General features: G+C 39.0%; 1 protein-coding gene across 7 annotated transcripts in view; it reads left to right on the top strand.

Moving 5' to 3' along the window:
• TNS3 (tensin 3) overlaps positions 1-17,781 on the top strand; it is a 242,930-nt gene that overhangs the window by 63,608 nt on the left and 161,541 nt on the right. For 5 of the 7 annotated variants that reach the window (XM_052794721.1, XM_052794645.1, XM_052794572.1 and 2 more), the window contains one exon: positions 13,899-13,936. In XM_052794721.1, the coding sequence (XP_052650681.1) occupies positions 13,899-13,936 (38 nt within the window). Of the gene's footprint in view, positions 1-9,721; positions 9,915-13,898; positions 13,937-17,781 lie in introns of those variants that run through there. The other 2 variants (XM_052794896.1, XM_052794810.1) reach the window with 2 other exon arrangements.

Here is a 17,781-nt window from a genome sequence, read left to right as displayed (position 1 = left end):
TCTGAGGAGCATGTGAGTGATGTGTGCACAGTGGGTGACAGATGCCTCTGGAATTCAGTCTCCAAATGAGGAAGTGTGTGAGCCTCATTCACTGAGGCATGAAGGTTTTCTCTGCATTAATTTGCAAAAACTCACAAGAGCAGCCATCTATTTATTTACTTTAATTTTTCCAGCTGCATTATGCTCTGTCTAATCTTTAGTCCTTCAGTCTAATCACTCAGAAACAATAGTGAGATCGTGCTCCCGGGTGTACAGACTACAGAGACTCAGCTGCCTCTGGCATTTGCTGCCTGCTCCTTACTGCTGTTTTCCCTCACTCTTCTCCCTTGCTGTGTGGAGTTGAGCATACTCGCTTCTTCACCACAGGTATCCCACGGAGGAATTAAATCTTGGGAAAGCTCAATAGGTCCTTTTCTGCAAGTTGTTCAGGGTTAGGGGTTTTGATCCCTTGTACTGGTTTAGCCTGGTTAATGTTCAACTCCTGTTACTCCACGTTAATAAAACAGTCTCTATGCTTGCCGCATGCGTGGTTTACCTCCTAGTAAGAGAATGCTATTGTTTCTTCATCTGAAGCGTAGTTGCTGTTTTCACTTAGAGGTGTTCGTACCACTTCCCAGTTCTAGATGGATCTCCTTCTCCGCCCCCCCATATTCTTCAGACATCTTATGATCCCTCTGAGGGTTTGAGAGGGAGGTGAGAGATTTGGATGTGGAAGGAATGTGGCCGTTTCCTGAGCTAAGGTGCAGACTTTGCAGATGAGCAGCTAAATGTAAAATACCTCGCTTGTTCGGCATTACAGTTATCATCATAGGAGTGGTAATTCTGTATGTATTTCTTTAACGTATTTCTTCTGTCTGTCCTTCTGGAGGTTGGTTCCAAAGTTGTTAGGATTTAGTTGTTTTCGACTTAGCAGAAATAGAGTTGTTGGAAGGAAGCCTGCTTAGTGAAGGAACTGCCTGAAGACCCTCTTGATCAGGTTCAGTGTAAAAAGCGCTGTAGCAGGAGAGAATCACTACTTTGAAGGGAAAGGCCTTGGGGGTGGGAATAGAAAAAAATGTTTGCCAGTTTGCTCTGGATTTGAGTTCTCACAGCCCAGAGCTGGAAGTCACAAATTCGCAAAAGCTCTGTCAGTGTGCTTACCTACCAAAGGTGCTAAGAGCTTTACCGGGTGTCTTTTAAACAGGTCAGAGGTTAGGATGAGTCTGAGCAAGTTTTCCTTTTGCCCCAATGTGTAATAGCTTTGGTTCAAATACAGAAACTAACAGTACATGCCAATGTAATTTAACACCTCTTTGGTTAGCGTTTATACATGGTTCAAAATATCAGGAGGAAAGCAAAATTCACATGTATTCAAACCATCAAGGAAAAAAGCTTTCAGGAAAACCAAAAAACCCCTGAGAAACTAAAATACTACAAGCAGTCCTACTGGGATCTCTCCAACACTCCCCAAACCAATATGTTCATGGCTATGATACATCCATGTCCATATCTAAGTCTGTCTGGGCTAATTTTCTTTAGGTTTCTGGGTGCGATTTTCAGAAGGAGCCCCTTGATAGTATCACGCAGACCCTTCTGTTGATGTGAGCACCAGGCAGACCCACCATCCTTTTTTGGTGCAGGTACATTTTGATTGTTAGTTCCTTGATCCTTACCTGTGAGATGGGAGCACCAGGAGTTGCGCAGACTGAAGTGATGACTCCAAGTAGTTCCAATTTAATAAGAACCCATTTGTATTTTAACTTACAGCATGGGCTTTGTAAAGCAGACTTTTGGAAAAGATAGAACTAAAAGTTGTCTGTTCCCTTGCCAGCACTGCAGTACTTGAAATGTACCCTAGTACTGTGAAACTCTATTAATATGAAGAAAAATAAACTAGCTGTTTCAGAGCCAAATCCTGATGCTGCTGCTTCTGGTAAATTCTCCCTGATGTGGCTGAATGAAAGTGAGCAAGTTGGCAATGGGGGGAGGAGAGGGAGAGGAAAAGCCTTCAGTTAAGAAGAAATAAAGTTCCTTTGTGTATTAATGAGAAAATCTTGCTTTTTAACAGTTTCTCCTCAGAAAATAATAGCTCTTTGTACAGACTACAGGTTCCTTCCAGACTGTAATATCTTATCAGTTAAAGGAAAGTTACATGTCAAGAGAAATGAGGGAAGGGGAAAGGCTCCAGATTGGTCACTATGTAGTATTTGCTGTTTATCTACCAATGAATCATCTACTTGTTGTAAGAAAAAAAAGCCATAACTGGGTGTTGTGTTGGTTAGATAAGTTTTCATTAGTATGTGGCAGTCATTTTGGGGGTGTGGTGTTTAGCCCTGTCTTGCAAAATGTGTCCTTTGCTAGCAGCCAGGTCTGAATGCAGTGCCTAAAAGCTTTCTATGAAGAATGAATGATTGACTGAAAGGTACACTTGAATGATGATGTCCCTTTGTCCTTGTATAGTTCAGTCCACCTCAGGAAAGCATACTCAGTTACAGTGAATTTATTTTTAACAAGCTCTACAAAAACAGTGGAAAAAGGGAAGGCATATTTGAAGAAGGGGAAGCTCCTGGCTGTCTCCCTGCCTGGTAAGCATGTTTGTAGCTGGCTGTGTCTTTGATGTAATTTTCAATTTGAAGAAAGGACAAACAGCTGTTGATTGATTTCTACAGTAGGTGTACATTCTGCAGTAAACCGAGGACCACGTGACTCCCCATGTCTCTTCAGCACTACCTCAAACTCAAATGCTTTTGAGCTCTGGTTCGATCTTTCCTGCAGTACAGTTCAGTTTAATTCAGGGCTAAGCAGATATACATCCTAATCGTGCACATTCACATAGTTAGCCCAAGGGCTGCAGTGTTACAAAAGCCTTTTGATTTTATATTTTTTTAAGCTACTTACCCTAGGTATTGAATATTCAGTATTTTACTTTATTTGTAAACAAGCTGTCATAATGATGTAATTTCTGTATATTTTCCATGTGAATGTCTATTTTATTATGCATCTTTTATATATGTAAAATAGAAATTTCCTTTATATTTCTATTTTACTTTATTTTCCTTAGCTTTTTAAAATTATCATCTATCTTTGTTGCGTTGCGATCAAATGACTGTTAGTGTAGAACAGAGAGCCTTTTAGATGCTCTGAATCTTCCCAATCTCCAGAAAGTACTTTTCTGGTAATTTAAAAACTAGAGACCAGATTTGGGAAATTTGAGCAGTTTTAAATAACACAGTATTATTTTCTAGCTCTTAGAGCACTGATGGGTAAAATAAGTATGAAGAATTGAAACACTTCATATTTCTGTTGGTGAAACTCCCCTCCAGCTGACAATTAAGTTAACACGTTTAGGTGCTGCTAGTGAGGCTTTACATGCAATACAAAGCATTCCGTGAACTAGATTTTGAACTTAAAGCAATTAATGTTAGTCTGAATGAACTGAGTATCTCTTTGTTAATCTAACCTAGCCATGAATGTGTTGGATTTGGAAACATGTGTTGGAGCAATCCCAGTAGGAGTGCTTGTAGAATTTTAGTTACTCAGTTTTTTTGTTTTTCCTGAAAGCTTTTATCCTTGATGGTTTGCCTACATATGAGTTTTACTTTCTTCCTGATATTTTGAACCATATATGTATGCTAGCCAAAGAGGTGTTAAATTACATTGGCATGTACTGTTAGCTATATTGTGAGCAGAGAAATGCTTACCATGGTATTGTGTGCAAGCTGAGTGTAATAAAGAATACAATTCACCTTCTTTACTTAAAATTAATCTGTATAATTTCTGTCTTGTAAGTCATGTTAACATAAGGTCTCTGATTGGCTTCGGTACATAAGTCCTGGACTGTTTCCTTGTGTATGTTGTGTGAAGGGATAGTAGAAAGTACATTTTCTCATCAAGTTACAATATCTGTGTTTAATCAAGAGCTTCCAGCTGCTTACAGATCATAGATCAGGATTTGAAGACAATTGGAGCTGGTTTTCTTCTTAAAGAAGTTTGATATTTTCCTTTCAAATTCACCTGCTTGTTTGTGATTGTGCTTGTGGTCACAGCTACTGATCCACTCCAAGTAACCCAAAAAGAGATTTTGAGTTAGCTGATACAAAGAATTCTCTGTATTTAATCAAATGTTTGTTGCTTCTGGCAAGACAAAATATGTTTTTGTATTGAGACTCGTTTGGAGCTGACAAACTGTTCTTAAGGCTTGTTTGTGCATACTGTGTGTGTAAATACACGCATATTTGATATGATAGCAGGTGGTTTTATATACTCCGTCTTTCAGTAAGTGCTAAGTTCAGTAATAACATATTAGTATCTTAATAATGTGCAAAGCACGTCTGCGGTTACAGTTCTGGCAGACAAACTAGAAAGCTAGAAATGCCAAAGGAATTTGTATCCTGCTTGGGCCAGTGGCATTACAGTTGACTGTAAATGGCGAAGCATGTAATGTGTATTTGTGGGGTAGGGGTGTTTGTGTCACCCTGGTTTCCATGGAGTGATCCTTGTGAAATAAGATCCTGTATTACTAGGTGCTTATATGGGTGTATTATGAGATCTATCCATCTATTGATCTTATAATACATTATATGTAAGATATATATTAACTGTAATTTTAACATAACTATAACATAACTATCTTATGGTTAATTATGGCAATAGGCATACTCATATAATTATGTTAATATTGTAATGCAGGAGATCTTTGAGAGAATGAAGACTGTCATCAAATTAAAGCAGTTTTTTCATCATATCCCTCTTGCTTTTTGCATGATGTTTGTATGTACACTTACATGTTTTCTTGAGCACTGATCCAACAAGTTGTATTGCCTTCCCTGGGACGGTTTTAAGATAACTGTTTCAGTTAATAATTCTAAGATTTGTAGTGATGGATCTCTTGTATGTATGGCTCAGACTTGTCAAGAAATAGCAGAAAACAAACAAACAAACCAGAAAACCTTAATATTTTCCTAAGCAATTAACTGCTAATTGCCTCCAAATTTAAAAGGTATAAGGACTTGTGAGAAAATGAGACCTAGAATTTCTTTTTGACAGCACTGTATGTTTTCAGTTATGACCAACATTTGATGATACGAGAGACCGACAACTGCACATCACCAGGTTATGCAGGCTGTAGGACCAAGGAGCGTGGTCTGTTGTTGGCCCTAGAGCAGATTAATAGCTTGTAGCTGCTGTGAACTCCAAGGAAGAGGGATTATGGAATGTCCAAGCAAGGTTGGGTTAGGTAGGGACCCAGGCTCTTGCTATAAAACCTCATTTGACTGTCAGCCTATTTGTGAAAGGCATCTGGGAGGATGTCCAAGGGAGACTGCGTGAATTGGATCTAGTGACTGCAGAGAAGTCTTTTTAGGAACCCCTCAGAAATGGGTGGATGTTGACCTGGGCATGAGTGACACTGAGTGTACTGTTCTGGGGAGGAGGAGGCTGCAAGGAGAAACGTGGACTGCAGCCCATCTGTGACACCAGAAGCCTGGGAAGGTCAGCCCCTCTTTCCTAGACAAAAGGCGCACACAGTAAATAGCAACTTCCACCGGATTAGTAAAATGTACTCTAATTAACACAGCTGTACAAGCTATGCATTCATATTTCAGCGCAGAGCTTAGATAGCGAAACATGGAAGCTATGTGCATAACAACAGCAAAGACATGAAAAGGAAGGATGAATAAAGACTTACTGGAGCATACAGAGATACAGAAGAAGCCACTGTAATTACTAGGCATTACACAAGTGGTACATAAGCATCCTGACTGAATCTCCCTCTCTGGAGCTGAGAGAAGCTGTAAAATTGACATCCTTTGATGGCATGTTGTTACCCCAATGGGAACTGGGGGAGGAGTTTTGGCAGACATCTGTAAGGTAAGTTCCTACTAATTTAAAAATAAAAAATACACAAGGCAAAAACCTCTAGTGGAATGTTTAATATTCATAGCAGCCAAGCTGCATCACAGATATTAGATGATGTTTCAGAAGGTTGTCTGTAGTGGAAACATGAGTTCCCTCATTGTTTACCTCATAAGGACTGACTTAATCACTCCAGAATTTGATCTGTGGTTATAACATTTATTTTAAAGTTAAAGTTCAAACCACTAAGGTTTTGAAAAAGCTGCAGTTTCTGTTCATTACAGCTAATAAATTAAAAAAAAAAAAAAAGTGAAGTAAATGTGATACCGTGTGGTCCCCCATGCATTTTTCCAGGAAAACCAATGACTGCTATGTGATCTGGTATACCTGCGATTTTTATAAACTTAGCCCACTTGAAGAGGACCCAAAATTCCTAAGGGTAAATTGAAATTAGAATTATCTACTCTAACCCAAAAATCTGAAATGAAATGCTACCATCATTAGAGTGTATAATTTGAGTGTGATGAACTTGATATGCCATGTGGGGAAAGGAACATCAAAGTAAATCTTGATGCATTTGGCTAAAACCTCGCACTTCTAATTGGCTTCAAAACAAGGACGGGGGGAACTACCATGGGAGACAGGAATAATGTATAGGAAGATAAAGTTTAAACAGAGAGATGGGTGAAGCAGTCTGTTGTAAGTAATGCTGAAGAGTTTGTTCTGGTACATGAAGAAAGTTTCAAGAAACTAAGCTGGGCTACAAACATAACTCCATTTAGACACATGATCTGAACCATGTAAATAGGTAGGAGAGGGAGTTGTTAGCTGGTTTTATGCAGGGTCACCATCTACTGTCAATAATGAGATTTTAAAAATACCCTTGGAAGACATGCCTACGACTGTATAAGTACTTGAAGGATCATGTTGATGACCTCCTTTGCATAGATGATATTGTTTTCTGTTCTGATGAAGGTCTTTGTCACTTACATTTTCTGTAGGAGCTTAAGAACAGTCGTGAATCAAAACTTCCAGGCCCGTTAGGTCTTATCCACATAATAAAGAAGTTTTTAACAACATCAGCTTTTGAAGATCACCCATTTTAAGCCAATCTCTTCTTTTTCTCTGAACCTTGCTCTTAGCATAATTTATGCAGGATATGTTTTCAACATCCATCACAGGCATGGAAGCTTTCGAGATCTTATAGTTCTTGCACTGTCTGCAGCTGCGAGAAAAACCTGGAGACAGTCCAGCCATTTTTTTGGTTTCATGCGGGTTGCTGGCTACAATAAACCGTAGTCTGGTTGAAATGGTTTTGTGGATGAAATGTTTCAACATGGGGTTGTCTGTTCAGCTGGAGGGAGGAGGTCTAAAAATAACCTTTGGTTCCAAACTGGATTAAGGTTTAATCATTTCCTATCTGACTTGCAAGTGTAGCTTGAAAAGATGAGGAAAAAGTTGCTGTGTGAATACTTTACTTTTAAAAATGTGAAAACATTTTCCCTGTGCTAATGTTCTGCCTTTGTAACAGCATCTATGGGAAATTAAACAAACAAACAAACAAACCAACCCCCCCCCCCCCCCCAGGAGTTTTCAGGATGCAGTTAAAATGATAAAGTTAGACTACACGTTCCAAAGGAAAAAAAAAAATAAACCCACAAAACTAACCAACACCCCCCCCCCCCTTGGTGGTCAGGTTTCTTCCTACAAGACAGGAAGAAGGTGGGAGTAAAGGAAAAGAACAGACATACTATTGCAGCAGTAGTGCCAAAATATTTTTCTCTTAATAAAGATTTTCCACTGCTGTTGTCAGCAGCAGCAAGTGGAATATTTCATCTGTAGGAAAGCTTATTCACAACACTCCTTACTGTATAGCCACCCCAACTAAAAAATGCTGAAGCTTTGCACAAATTTCCCATAGCTGTCTTTGAGCCTTCATCTTCAAAAACAATGTCTGCAGTCCCTGTCATGAAGTGCTGGGAGCAATATTCAGATGAAGAGACAATGGTTGGCTGAATATGAAAAAAAGAACAAAAGAAAATCTAGGAAAATGTTTGGGGCACAGGAAATGCACCAGCAGATGTTGTTGCTGTAGTGTGGCTGTTAGACTTGCGACATCTTTGGCATGTGACTCTGATAACGTCTTAAAAATAGAAGTGTTTACTTTTGCAGCTAAAGCCCAGTATTTCCAGCTAGAGGACACCCCCCATCCAAAGGTATCTCTGCCCCATGCAAAAGTGCATGCCATCTTATTTTTAATGCTGCAGTTAATAATTTCCATGTGTCTGTTTTTCGTACCGCTTTCATTTTGGATCTTTATCTCAAGTTGAGTTGTAGAGCTGGTAGGAACAGGTCAGCAGAAAAGCATGTGTGTGTCGGTGAGAGTTTTTTCTAATAATCTGATCACAGTGCTGTTAAACCCTTGTCAAAATGTATAAATGGCCAGCGAGTTGCACAGTTCTCTCCATTTGGGACATTTTGGTCACGGATGTCTTTCTGTACCAAGCTCTGACTGGAGAAGACCCTGTTGTGGTGGCCTTGCTATGCATTTGTTAAAACATCTTGATTTCGTTTCTGAAAAAAAGGAAACCGTGTTTTCTTCAGGGCCAGCGACAGACCTGGGATTTTGTGCAAAACGTTTCCTGCAGGAGGGAGATGTTACTCAGCAGTGGTATCGCTAGCCTAGCTACTAAAATGGCTGGGCTTTCCCACTCCTGCGACACCCTGACATCCATCTTTCCGTGGTATTAACAGAGAAGACTGGAATTGGGAACTATAAAAACCAAGTCTTGATTCCACAGATCTTTTTATATGCTTGGCTTAGATTACATTTTGTTGTGGATCATCAAGGACTCTTCCATTACTGTCAAAAAATAGCTGTAATAGCATGTGTCTGTTTTGGGGAAGCTGAGTTGGAGATGCTGAGGAAAAGAAAGATCTTTCAAGCAGCTAGGCCTATGATTCAGTATCCTAATTTATTATTTGTCACCAGGAAGTTAAAAATGAGTATCGAGCTGTGTAGTATATGCTTTTGGAGCAAGTGCTCTTTCTTAGGAATTGGTAAGGTATTAAACTGAGTTACATCTCTTAGATTCTCTATTGGTATGCACGTTTCTGCCCCAAGAGGATTTCTGAATTATCTTGTTTGTACCCTTGCCATACATAAAGTTGCTTAAAAACAAACTCACAAAAACCCACCGTGGAGAATCGCTTGATAAAAGCTGTGGTTAAGTGCGAGGTTGTCCTTATGAACTAGTCATGTTTTAATATTCACTGCATGTACAGTGTGACAGAATGTTTGTGTGGAATATATTGCCATACTATATGTCCATTAAATGCTAAAATGTGATAAGGTGAGTAGCCCTTACTACACAGAGAAAAACTTAAGCTCTTTGTCCTGGTAAACATAAATTATTCTGTGGTTAGTTTACAGAAGTACTCTCTTACTTTGTAAATACATTGCTACTGTTTTTCAGAGAGCAGTTTACAGGCATGAATGTAAGAAGTAGAACTTTCATTTCATAAAAATTTTGCAGCTTCAGCCTGAAAAATATGATTCACGATGCTTGTCCTTCTGCCTTTACCCTGGCAGCAGTATTGTTAACTTGCAGGAGTTAACACATCTTCATTTTGATGCAGAGAAATGTCTTTTTTTCTTTTTTTTTTTTCTTTCTTTCTTTCTCCCCCTTTAAAAAAAATGAGTTCTCAGAGCTATTGTTTAGGAACTGTTTTGAAGTGTAGTAAATTGACTAAATATGGTTTGGCCTCCATTTCATTGCCAGCCAGCTTGGGACAGTTGTTCTTGGAACTGATGCCAGAATCCTTAAACACAAATTTGGAAAGTCTGGTATTTGACGAGAGCTGATGTGTGGGATGCAGACATTCAGCTGTTCAGTTGAAGAACTGAAGTAGCCTTGCCGAGTGTGACATTGATTAAGTCCTCCGGAGTGTTTCAGGCACATTTTTAAATTCGAATACGCTTGGGCTGTAGTCCTGAAAAGAGCTGAGTGCTATTTCGCTTGTAAGCTTTGCGTGAAGAATGCCGGCATTCGGTAGAAGCTGCTGGTTGAGATCTTTTAACTGTAAGTTGCATGTATTTTCCTTATAAATTGATGTGCCGTGAGTATGCTCAGTTGTTCATGTGTTTTTGCATTGCATGTTTGTTGCACTGAAAAGGTATGGGTTGCACGACTGTGGTGTAATACTGCTTTTTTGGCCTTAGAAATTTTCTGAAAGTGTATCTCTCTACTATTCAAGGCTTTCCATAAAAACAGCTGGCATATTGAAATGTGATTCAGGCTCTCTGGCAATCTAATGATTGAGGTAATCTGTCTCTTTGCAAGTACTGTAAATGCTGAAGCAAAACCTGTCTTGGGCTGAGGGGGTGCGACCATCCAGGCGGGATAGTTCTGCGAGGTAGTAGCATTAGCTGTGGTAAGACAAATTCTAAGTAACGAAATACCAAGCAAATTGATATTTCTCTGTGGGCGAGTAGTTAATTTGCTAGTGTTGGTGAAGGGATGTCTCACCGTTCATGATGTTAGCAGCTGTAGTGGAGAAAACCATAGAAATTGCATTGTAAAAGGATGTGCCTAGAAAGGCAATGATGCTTCTCTCCACTAACTCTTCTGCGCTCAGATACTTGGGGAGTTGTGGCTGCTGCAGCACGGCCCTTACTCCATTCACTCCTGCTCTATGTGCCTGCATCCTTCCTCATACCCAATTCATGGTCTTTTCTTGATACCTCCCTTTCTTTCAAATGCTGCTGATACTCGCTGCCCCCCCTGTGTGTGTGTATATATATATTTTTTTATTTATTTATTTTTTTCCCCTCCCTTCTGGAGAAGGGATGGAGCATGTAGGAAATAGAGGAGACAAGAAAATAGAAGGACAAATCCATTTAAAAGTACTCTGACTTAACTCTTATCTGTACTTTAAAAACAACCTCAAAGTTTATTCTCATCACTCTGCCACAGCAGCAATAAAATTGTTGGTAGGAATTATCATCTAGAGATTGATAATTGGCTGGAGGTTAGTGATCCACGGTATACTTTCTTCCAATCAGTTGTTAATTCCTAAGCAATATTTTATGCTAACAGCCTTTTTAGCTTTTTTTTTTCTTTTTAGTTGGTTTTAGCAAGTGGTTGTATGTTTACTACAAACAAGACTTTTGTGGTTTTTGGAGTGTGTGTATATGTGTACATATGCATTTATATATTTGTATACATATGTTCACACGTGTATGTATATTTGTAAATGTTTGTACACACACACACACACACACATATAGATCTCTATATAAATAAAAATATTACCTTATTGGTAAATGAAAACTTGTGACACCTGCTGTACCTCAGTGGGACATACGTAGATTACATGAAGTACTTTGAACGCTTGAGCATCTGGTAAATGCCAAGAACAGCCCATCAAAATGGGCTCAGTTGTTTTAAGTTTTGTTGTTCTGGGCAGAGATTTGGTCTACTAGTGAAGTTCGGACTTGTGAAGAAAAGGGAATTGGTGTTACGCTTGGGGATCCATTTCTGTTATTGGGATGTAGCTGATGTGCCTTTTAGGAGCAACGTATGCAATGAGCAGTTTGACGTTCATCCAGGAGGGAAGGGGGAGAATCTCCTTTCTGCTTCTGAGCACAAAAGAATGCTTTGTTTGCTCCCAGCATCTGGACAGTCAGTGATCTCATTTCAGTGTGCTTATTTCTATCCAGTTTTATTATCATAATCAGCTTTATTAGGCAGTGATGGAGAGAAGGTAATGACTTAACTCTGTCTAATCCATGAAAGTGCTGGATTTAGACATGAAAAGGGTATTTCTGGATGCTGAGGAAGAGTGAAGCTGTCTTTATGAATGAATCAGATCTCTATCCTCAGAATGTTACAGATTTAAATACCTGAAAAAATACACTTTGTTTTTGTTTTTTTTTCAGTCAGAGAGCTTTGCCTGATGTGTATTTGGCTAATTACCTCTTGAGACTTTAGTCTGTTTCCTTTGAATCTCATAAATGTAGCAATGCTTTGTTTGTAAAGTGTTCTTCCTTTAATTATGTGTGGAGTTTGTATGCCATATTTCTGTGTTGCTTATGAGTTTGAATGGGATGCTGCTGCAAGACTCGGTCCTGTTGCTGTCCAGGCTAAACTCACATCTGACTTCAGTGCTTTCTTTCCAACAAAGACAGTACTGTTGTGTTACACAAGAGCAGCAAACTCTGACTTTTCATGTACGTGGAAAGGGAAAACACTCGATGACTGCATTTACTTTTCTCTATGTCTTTGGTAAAGACTTTGTGTATTGTTGGTGACATCCATGAATTGGTTTTGCATGAACGAGTAGCAAAATCATGGAAGTTCTCGTGGAATGAAATGCAATTCTGTTTTGTATTTGACCTTGACCCCCAGAAATCCAGGCTGAAGCATCAGTAAAGAAGATGAGAACCTTGTCTGTAATATCAGGGCTTCCTGACAGATTTACTGTTTTATTCTTTACTTTTTGTGATTGTGTCTTTTTTTTTTTTTTTAATTGCACCATTTTGCAGGAGATCTCAAAGTAGGTTATAGAAGAAACAATATGTGTGCATATTTTTAGAGCATCTGTTAGCCTTTCGCAAAGTCAAAGCTAATTATGCTGATTTAAAGTACGGCTTCTACTAAATACGCAGTTCCGGTGCATGAAATCACTTAATGAATTTAGGCATCCCCCATGCTGTCACACAAGAAAATGAAGTTTTTCCTCATGCATTAAAAGCCATCTTCCATTTGCTTTAAGGTTAATAGCGTTTGTAAGTGGCATGTGGTTATTGATCATTATCAATGCTAATAGATAGAGCAGTGTATTTGTGTGAACACTAATAAATTTTTAGAATAAAGAATCTTGATCCACTGAAGCATTATGAAGAAAGAACTCGTTCCTAACTTATACCTGGGGAAAATAAGTGAACATAGCACCTGCAAGATTGCATGAGAAAATGGGTCAGTAAGACTTTTTTTTTTTTTTCCCTGAGAAGTGGCTGGAGCATGAGGGTTTTTCATTCAGCAGTCAATGCACTTCAATCTGAAACGGGCATGGTCATGTATTTGCTGACGTCGCATCTTGGTAGTTGTATCTTCCCTGTTGGGTCAGGCGGTAGAATATCTTTCTCTTGGGAGAAACACCAAGAAATGAGCATGGCTCTCAGCTTCAGTGGTCTAAGGTTAGGCCCTAGTTAATCTTCCAGCTAAACCTCTGTGGTACTGGTCTTGGAGATTGAATAAGAAAATTTTTCCTGAATTTAAAATACAATTTAGCTCACAGTAACCCAAAGGATAGAGACTGCATGGAAATAAAGCAAGTTTCAAAGTAAAGAAGGAAGTGTGTATAAATGGAAAATCTATTAAAACCAGCCTGTGTCGGATTCTAGTTATTATGCTGTTGCATCATAGTTACGTCGCTGCTCATCTGGCCACTTTTTAAGTTAAGTGCTGTTTTCTGAATCTAAACTTGCTAGTATGATTCATCCTTTCCTGCTTTTAGGTCAGCAGGAATTTAAAAGAAATCCAGTGCTTAACTCTTGGAAGTAATCTTTGTGACACTGTGTAAACTGAATTTCCCAATCAGAAATTAAAGTCTGAACAGTCATGGTTGCTTGTGAGTTTGAAGTCACCCTGCTTTTCCTAAGTTTCTGGAACTGCTGATATGACTAAGATTCACAGGTTACATTGGGAACAATTTGATCTTACTATCTGTGTTATTTAGATGGTAATGCTTCTGGTGCATGTGAAGATGTAAAGGTAGGTGTCAAGATAATCAGCCCATGAAATTTAACCAGACATATGTTATCGTAAGCTGATGGAATGCACAAATCTGATAACACTACTATAATTAACTAATCTTTGAGGAATGAGCAAAACCTAAATGCATTTCTTTTTAGGGGTTTTTGTTTTGTTTTGACGTATGTAAATACTTTTATATATGCAGTCTTGAGTTTGGCTAGATCTCTAGTAGAAAGCTGATCTAAAGAAATGGAGGGGAGAATCCACCCACCCTTTACTCATATATTTTATTTGCTTTTGTTTTAGTTTGCAAGTATGCCTGCCACAGGAAATGTGAAGAAAAGGTAAGCATATTTATTTGCCCCCTTCTTGCTGTTGATCCACATGCATTTGAAGTTGAGACTACAAAAGCTGTATCAACTAATTAAGAATAAGATGATTATTAATTCAGATGCCTAGCTGTCAAAAAAGAATGTTTTTTTTTCCTAGGGTATTGTTCTTGCCATTAATAAAAACCAGGTCCTTATGTAGCCAAAACATTTGCACCAGTGGTTGAGTTTCTCATTCCTCCCACAGGAGGACATGTTGCAAGTTGAAAACAGCAAGTTAAGTGGGTGAAATACAAACCACACAGTTCTACCAGGAAAGAAAAAACTGTATCTGAGTGAATAAGGTGTATATATGTATATGTACACACCTATATGCGTATACACCTCTGTGTGTGTGTGTGTGTATATATATATATATATATACAAACACACCTATATATATGTAAAATTTTTACAGCAACAGAGATTTAAAGTCAAACTTTTAGTACTGGATTATGAAAAGTATAACCATATTATTAATTTATTTTCAGTGTCTACTGGGCAGTTTCTGCCCAGTTCAGTTTCATTACTATGTTTTTGTTAGTTTTTAAAATCTCCGAGTCTCTTTCATACAAGGTGAGATCAGTACTTCCATGGTCTCAGATGACTTAATTTCCCCATTCCTAGATTTGTGTAAATCAAAGGCATTTACAGAGTGTTGCAGTCTAAATCTAGCAGTCTTGGAGGGCTTGGCTTTATTTTACCAGAACCACCCTCCTGGGATAATAATACCTGCTTTTAACTAAAACTTTTGATTAGTACTTGCTGTCTATGAAGACAGCATTTTTTTTTTTGGTTAGAGCACTGAGATTTTGGAGACCACAGATCTAGGCCTACTACCTGTGTTGTTGACTTGATGTTTGGCCTTGTGCAAGGATTTGTTAGTTTCAGCGCTTCCAAGAAATATGACTAAATTCAAGAGAAGAACCCCTACTTAGTGAAGAACTCTGAGATTTGTCAGGCCATTTGGGAAAATTCTAGTAAATACAAGTGTCAGTTGGCTGTGCATCTCCCATTTTGAGTGAAAATGGTACTTGTGCGTTTGAAAATAGCTGTGTTATGTGGTATGCTGAATAAATGCAGAATTTTGGTTTTTAATGAAATAAGATGATAAAGTACACACAGTGGTAATTAAGTTTGGAAGTAAGGTATTACCTTTAGAAGGTTTTCATCAACTATATGCATTCAATAATGATTAGTAATAATATTATAGTAATGGTGGTCTAGAAATAGGACAGACAGATGATGTAATTGATCCCTCTTTGCACAGTAGCTGTGGTTCTCCAAATAGCACTTGCAGTATGGAATTCTGCCAGCTTCCATGGGGAAGAATCTGGTTTGTTGGTAACATTGGTAGCTTGCAGGTTTGCTTGGGTAGGTGCTACACAGATGTAGAGTTTCCAGAAGTGATGGTACATAAATGATGCTGGAGACTGTGCTAAGAAATTCTTTAAACTTGTTTTGGAGACACATGATTTCATACAAGGGCCATATGTTAAAACCGGGAAACTAGATTTCAACTAGTATTTCTGCTCTCAGGCATTTGGGTGTTGAGTGTTGAAAAGACTAACATATGGAGTGCCAAAAGTATATGGTAGCATAACTATCATAGAGATACTGGGATATTTTATGGTTTTTAAATAATTGAAAAGAAATTACTAGCATGTATTAGAGAAGACAGAAAAATAAGGTATGGGAACATGACCAAATTTAATAATGAATTATTTCTAACAAGAGGCTTTTTTCTGGTTTTCAGAGAAGTATTAAGCCAACAAGTAGCTTAATTCAGACTTTTTCTCTGAGTCTTTTCTGACTACTTACATGAGGGTCACATCAATGTTGTATATAATCTTGTTACATCGTTCATCCAGATTCAGATCTGAATTTGGCCTTTATTGCCTAAAATGTGTCTGTATTTTCATTTGGTTATCAGTTTAAGGCAGGAATGATTCTGGTGGGTTTTAAGCTGGACTGAGAATATGCTAAGACCATCTAAGGGTGTTGCAGGCAACCTTGAGGATGCCTGTAGCCATAATCATATGCACTCATTCAGATCCATGTGTGTGGAAAGAGTTTCATGGACTCCAGCTGATCCACAATTATCTCTTCTCCCTAGAATATATTTTACCTTGAAGACAAGAATTACTCCCTGCATTTTCTATAAAACTACCCTGTCCACAGCTTGTGGGGAGTAACTATTTTTGCATTAGGTAAACGTCCCCCAAGACAAAATGTGTAAGCAGTTTGTCAGCTGACAGTCACGTGGAAAGGGGGTGAATGAGAACAAAGAACGTTGTGCTTACGAGAATCTGTAGTCATTTTGGAAAAGAATAATGCATCAGCACAGTAAAGCATTGCACAGAAGACGACTGGGGTCATGAGTGTTCATAAAAGCGTTATTAAGTGCAAGTCTAGCCGTAAAGCCCCATAACAAAACAGATAATGTCATAAATGTGTTCAGGTAAAAACAGCAGCTCAGGCCTTACGCTGGCAACGCTACAATGCAGGTTTTCAAGAGTTTGTCAAGACGGTACCACTGTTATGCTTGCAAATGAAAAACAAAAATTTCTTGTTATATAAATCATCCATGAAAATAAACTTTATGCAGACCTGAAAATAAAGTGCACTCTGAATTTGATCAGACGGTACAAATGAAGGAAGAATCACGTTTTGGAATTGTTCAGGATGTGAGCTGCTGCCTTGTAGGATGAACCCTGAATTGGTTCTGTGAGGGTTTTCCAGTTTCCCCTGACATAACAGTGAGTACAAAATAACAAATGCAGGCAAGTATTGTAGTATTATTTCAAAACCTAGGGCACAACTGGAAGAAAATCTGAAGTTACAAAAACAAAAGAAGCAGAGATTAGCTTGCACCAATTTAGGCTGTTGCATTTGGTGCCGTTATATCAGTTGCAGAAAGATAATAACATTTGAAATTATGTAGCATAAATCTGCTAAGTGTGTGGTGCGGATGGATACCAGCGTGAAAATGGGATGAGCTGTAATAGAAAGTTACCCAAAAGCCCAACAAGGAAGAAGCGCCAAAAGCCCAAACTCCACTGTCTTGGAATTGTCTGTGGAAGAAAAAACAAAAAAAAAAGTTAATGGAGTGGACATCTGCATATAAAACCTTAAGAGCTATATCCATCTCTGTCAGGTTATTGTTTGCAATTTAACCCTGAAGGGGAGGGCGGGTGCATGGCTACAGGGATGAATTAATGGAAATTAAGGATCCACAAATTCAGAACAGATGTCAGGAAGCGGTATTTCACGCAGGGAGCAACGAATATGTGAACAAGTCTCCCAGGCAAGTTTATTCAGATGAAAAGCAGTGAGGTTACTCGGGACTGAAGGGATCCGATCGTGTCCTGGGAGACAGAGCTCTGAGTGGGCTGTGCTGTGGAGGGGCTCGTCGATCAGTCTGCTCTGAAGACGTCCCTCAACTCTCGTAGCCTGTGTGAACCCTCATAACCTATTTGTGAAACTGTCTGCTGCATCCCTGCCAGCGCAGCGTCAGAGATCTTGGTGTGCACCGGGGCTGTAGAAGCATTTGATTTCGGTACAGCCTCTCGGGGCGGCTGTTTTGCCTGCGTACTGCTCCGTGGGTCTCTTCTGTGCCCATCTGCCCAGTTTCTGCACACCAGTTTCTGTGGTGTGCGTGGGCAGTGCTGAGCTGGGACGGCCCTCTTGCTCTGACCCTCAGAAACTTCATATGTGTTAATAGAAAGACACATGGTTGTATATGTAATGTGACTTTTCTAGTGTTCTGGCCATACGTACTCACGGTGAGGTGGTGTCCTGCTGACACGTACGCGTGCTCG

Source organism: Harpia harpyja, chromosome 1 (assembly GCF_026419915.1).
Source record: "Harpia harpyja isolate bHarHar1 chromosome 1, bHarHar1 primary haplotype, whole genome shotgun sequence".
Classification (NCBI taxonomy): domain Eukaryota; kingdom Metazoa; phylum Chordata; class Aves; order Accipitriformes; family Accipitridae; genus Harpia; species Harpia harpyja.
The sequence above is the reverse complement of the archived record's forward strand: the minus strand, read 5'-3'. Positions and strand labels throughout refer to the sequence as shown.